At 42.9% G+C, this 4,716-nt stretch overlaps 1 protein-coding gene across 2 annotated transcripts in view; it reads left to right on the forward strand.

Moving 5' to 3' along the window:
* The window catches only part of PRTFDC1 (phosphoribosyl transferase domain containing 1), a 100,002-nt gene that overhangs the window by 9,899 nt on the left and 85,387 nt on the right, over positions 1 to 4,716 (forward strand). For both annotated transcript variants that reach the window (XM_008070295.2, XM_008070296.2), the window contains exon 2: positions 2,179 to 2,285. In XM_008070295.2, the coding sequence (XP_008068486.1) occupies positions 2,179 to 2,285 (107 nt within the window). The remainder of the gene's footprint in view (positions 1 to 2,178; positions 2,286 to 4,716) is intronic.

Consider the following 4,716-nt stretch of genomic DNA (forward strand, 5'->3'; position numbering starts at 1 on the left):
CTCACCTCAGCCTCCCAAAGGCGCGGGATTACAGGCTGAGCCACCGAGCCCGGCTTGCGGTGCATTTTTAAAGGAGCATACTAGCTGCCATGTGGAGGACTCAGAGAAGGCAGAAGGGAGACAGGTGTAGCAGTTCCTGCAGCAGCCCAGAGAGAGATAATGGTGGCATGGGCCAGGGTAGGGGTGGGGGATGGCAGTGGAGGTGTTGAGGGGTGGTCCTGGCTGCCTTTTGAGGGTATCGAAGATAGGATTAGCTAATGGGTTGCATAAGGGGGGTGAAGGAAAGGAGTGAGTGGCAGCTCCAGGCTTTGGGGCTGAGCAACTGGAAGAATGGGATGCCCTTTACTGAGACAGGGATACATTTGGGGAGAAGTATCTTGAGTTTGGTTTGGCTGGCATTCTAGAACCCAGAACTGTGATGAGAGCAGGTAGGGCTGGACCGTGAGCTTCCCTGCCAAAATCCCTAGGGGAACTGGTTTTAAGTCCTGCGTGGTGAGAGGGTGGAAAGCAGGAGGATGTCACTGCGTTAAGTGGAACATGAATGGGCGACAGCAGCAAAAGATCAGGCTGAGTGAGTGAGAGGACAAGACAGGAGTCTTCTCAAGGAGCCCCAGCTGGAGCCTTTGGAAGAACAGAGAAGAACAAGGGACACCAAGAACTTGGGAAAGATGATCCGAGGATGGGAACAGCCATCAAGGCCTCCAGAAAGAAGTGGATCTGACTTGAGCTTCGAGGAGGAGGCTAAGATTGTGACACAGAGGTAGAGGAGGACAGAAGGAGAATGTGCAGGGTGTAAGACAGACAAATGAACGAAACCCAGAGCTGGGAAGGCTCGTGACTTTACCGTAAGCCATTCTGAAGGCAGAGAAGCAATGAAATGGGGATTTGGGTTGGCAAATCAGGGTGATTCTGCATTATTAGAAACCTTGAAAGCTCAAAGCTGAAAAGAGGGTCAGATGAAAGTGTGCAAGAGAGTCAAGAACGGGAAGCTGAGCTGGGTGTGGTGGCTCACGCCTATAATCCCAGCACTTTGGGAGGCTGAGGTGGGAGGATCACTTGAGACTAGGAGTTTGAGACCAGCCTGGACAATAAAGTGAGACCTTGTCTCTTCAAAAAATAGAAAAATTAGCTAGGTGTGGGGATGCACGCCTGTAGTCCCAGCGACTTGGGAAGCTGAGGTGGGAGTCTTGCTTGAGCTCAGGAGATCCTAGCAGTGGTGAGCTGTAATCGTGCCACTGAACTCCAGCCTGAGTGACAGAGTGAGACCCTTTCTCAAAAAAAAAAAAAGAATGGGAAATTGGCATGCAACTGCAGTATGGTTTGTGTGTACTGAGACCATTTCATCTTGATCTGAAATTAAAACTAGCTCCACTTCACCTTCATTTTCCCTCCCATCTTTTTACTATTCCAACCATAACACTTGCACATTGAGTCCTAAGATACAGGAAGACCTGCTATCAGTCTATCCACTACATAAATAGGCCAGAGTTTTGGACCATCAGTTTCTAATAGGACTGGCTTAAGTTTCCACCATGGTACATCCTCTTAAAGTCTTTACTATAATGACTGGGCCACTCAAAAGTTTAAGTCTACTCCAATTCCAGGTGATAAGTCCTTTTTTTTTTTTTAATAAATCGGGGACTTAGTCTGTTGCCCACGCTAGAGTGTGGTGGTCCCAGCTCAGCCTCCCAAAGTGCTGGAATTCCAGGTGTGGACTACCGTGCCTGGCCGTAAGTGCTTTTAATGGATAATCTTTCCCGGGCAGATAAGGCATTTACAATGAAATGTAATGGTATATGTAATAATATATTCTAATAATGGTATATATATTATAATGATACTGTATGTATAAAATTATAAATATGTTATTTATTATAATATAGTCATGGTAATGATCATAAGTTGGCTATAAATTATATCTTTACACCTATGTACCCTTATAAGCAATATACTATCAGATGTTAACTATAAGATGTTGACTTTATATTTTTATCGTATGAGGCCAAAAGGAATAGAATGCTCAGTTTACTTTAGTGCTAAGTCTTTTATCAGGTTGTAGTCAACAAATAACGTTTCATAGGTTGAAAAATTCTGATGCTGTTTTCTATTGTTGTTGTTTATGCCTTTAAAATAAATTTCCAGTGAAAAATACCATAACCAAGATAATTTGTTTTACAGATTATGGATGATTGGCCAGGGTATGACTTGAATTTATTCACATATCCACAGCACTATTATGGAGATTTGGAATACGTCCTCATACCACATGGCATCATTGTGGACAGGTGAGTGTTGTATCCTGAGGTCCGTGTTAGTCTTGCACTGGGCTGGCCCACTCGTGTGTGTAAATCACACAACATAGTTTAGGAACCTATTCCTGAGCTCCTTTTTATAGTGTAGAGAGAACTTTTATAGGGCAGTGAATTTGAAATAAATTTGAAATAAATACACTGCCTTATAAAATTCATGCTTTCACTGAATGGTTTACCTGGACATTTGTTCAGGGGAAATAGTTATGCACAGAAGTTATTATAAGTAACAACCTCAAAATAACAGTGTCCTAAGATGGCTTTTTCATGGAATCCAAATCCCTTCCTCAGAGGGTGAGAAGTTCCATGATCAAATAAACTTGGGAAATTTTTGCATTTCCCAAATTGCTAAATCTCCCAACTGGCAAATCAAAACAAACAGAAGCATATGAAAGATATGGAAATGCTGGTGGAGGGGGATGGAAGGAAAGAGATTTGCTTGGCTTTAACAGTTAAACCGACTTTTTTGTGTAAAGGAAGACTTTGTGCTCAGTTCACCTGTTCATAAATCTCAGAAGAGATTTCCCTTATCATCACTCTGAGAAGCTTCTGGCTTAAACAAATTCCTCTTTTCTTTTTTTTTTTTTTTTGAGTTAGAGTTTCACTCAGTTGTCCAGACTGGAGTGCAGTGGCCGCTCCCGGCCACCGCAGCCTCACCTGCTGGGCTCTAGCGATCCTTCCACCTCAGCCTTCCAAGTAGCCGGAATTACAGGCATGCGTTACCACACCTGGCTGATTTTTTGATTTACTGTAGAGATGAGGTCTTGCTGCCCAGGCAGGTCTCGAACCCGCGGGCTCAGGCAATCCACTCACCTCAGCCTCCCAAGGGCATGGGATTACAGGCTGAGCCACAGAGCCTGGCAAATTCCTGCTTTTCTTATCTGAATTTTCTTTGTTAAATTAATTGCATCCTGATTTAGAACATGCTTGAGTGCTGGCTAAGGTTACCCTAAGCCTTTTCTCAGTACAGGAGAGTCACTCTGAATTTTATTAAAATGCATATTGAAGATTTATGTTTAAAAATTCTGCAAGCCCAGAACGTCCATCCTTTCCTTTATAAATAAATTTATTAAGATATAATTTACATATTACTATATAAAAATTACCCATTGTAGGCAAATGGCAATACCTTTTAGTACATTTTTTTTTTTTTTTTTGAGTTAGAGTCTCACTCTGTCACCCAGACTGGAGTGCAGTGGCACGCTCGCAGCCACAGCAGCCTCGACCTGCTGGGCTCCGGCGATCCTTCCGCCTCAGCCTTCCAAGTAGCCGGAACTACAGGTGTGCGCTACCATGCCTGGCTAATTTTTTATTTATTGTAGAGATGAGGTCTCGCCAAGTTGCCCAGGCAAGTCTCGAACCCACAGGCTCAGGCAATCCACTCACCTTGGCCTCCCAAAGTGCTGGGATTATAGGCTGAGCCACCGAGCCCGACCTTAGTATATTTTTATGGTTGGGCAATTATCACCACAACCCAGCTTAAAACATCTCCAAATGTTTGTTTGCAGCCAATCTGTGCTCCCATACCCAGTATCGGGCAATCGCTAATCTGCTTTCTTTCTATGTAAATTTGTTTTTTCTGGATATTTCACATAAATGAAAGCATATAATATCTAATTATTGACTCACCAGTTGACGGGCATTTGGATTTTTGGCTGTTGTGAATAATGCTTTTCTGAATATTCACATGTAAGTCTTCGTGTAAACTTATCTTTTCACTTCTCTTGGATGGATGTCTTCGTATGGAATTCTGGGTTTTCTGGTAAGTTTAAGAACCTGCCAATTATTTTCCAAAGGGGCTGCACCATTTTACATTCCCTCCAACAATGTATGAGAGTTCCAGTTGCTCTTGGTGCTTGTCAACATTTAGTATCATCTGTTCTTTTGATTACAACCATTCTGATGGATGTATGATGGTATCTCATTGTGGTTTTAATTTGCATCTTCCTAATCGTTAGTATACTTGTTAGTTAGCCATATGTCTTTTTTTTTTTTTTCACACTGCTTTATTTAGGGCTCTGGTCTCACTCGTCGATAGACTTTACGTATTTCCCATAGCCTCTTTACTCACCAGCTCACGTAGTTCTGAAGGGTTACTCAGCGTCATCTTGATCAGCCAACCATCTTCATAACACGATTTGTTGACAAGTCCTGGAAGCAAGAGCATCATTAATTTCAGTGACTTCTCCTGTAAAGGGGAACAGAGTTCACTAGCAGCTTTCCAAGGCACCAAACTCACCAAATTATTTGTTCAATTCTGTCCCAATTCAGGCAGACTACAGTCAACAACATCTCTCAAAGCTTCCTGTGCAAAATTGCTGATTCCCACTGTTCCAATTCTGTTTTCTGTTGTTATCCATTCAGGTTTCTCTGTGAATTTATGCACGGAGAGCAGGGCAGGTCCCGT

This window comes from Carlito syrichta, unplaced genomic scaffold, assembly GCF_000164805.1.
Source record: "Carlito syrichta isolate Samal-C Ts95f unplaced genomic scaffold, Tarsius_syrichta-2.0.1 Scaffold313342, whole genome shotgun sequence".
Classification (NCBI taxonomy): Eukaryota; Metazoa; Chordata; class Mammalia; order Primates; family Tarsiidae; genus Carlito; species Carlito syrichta.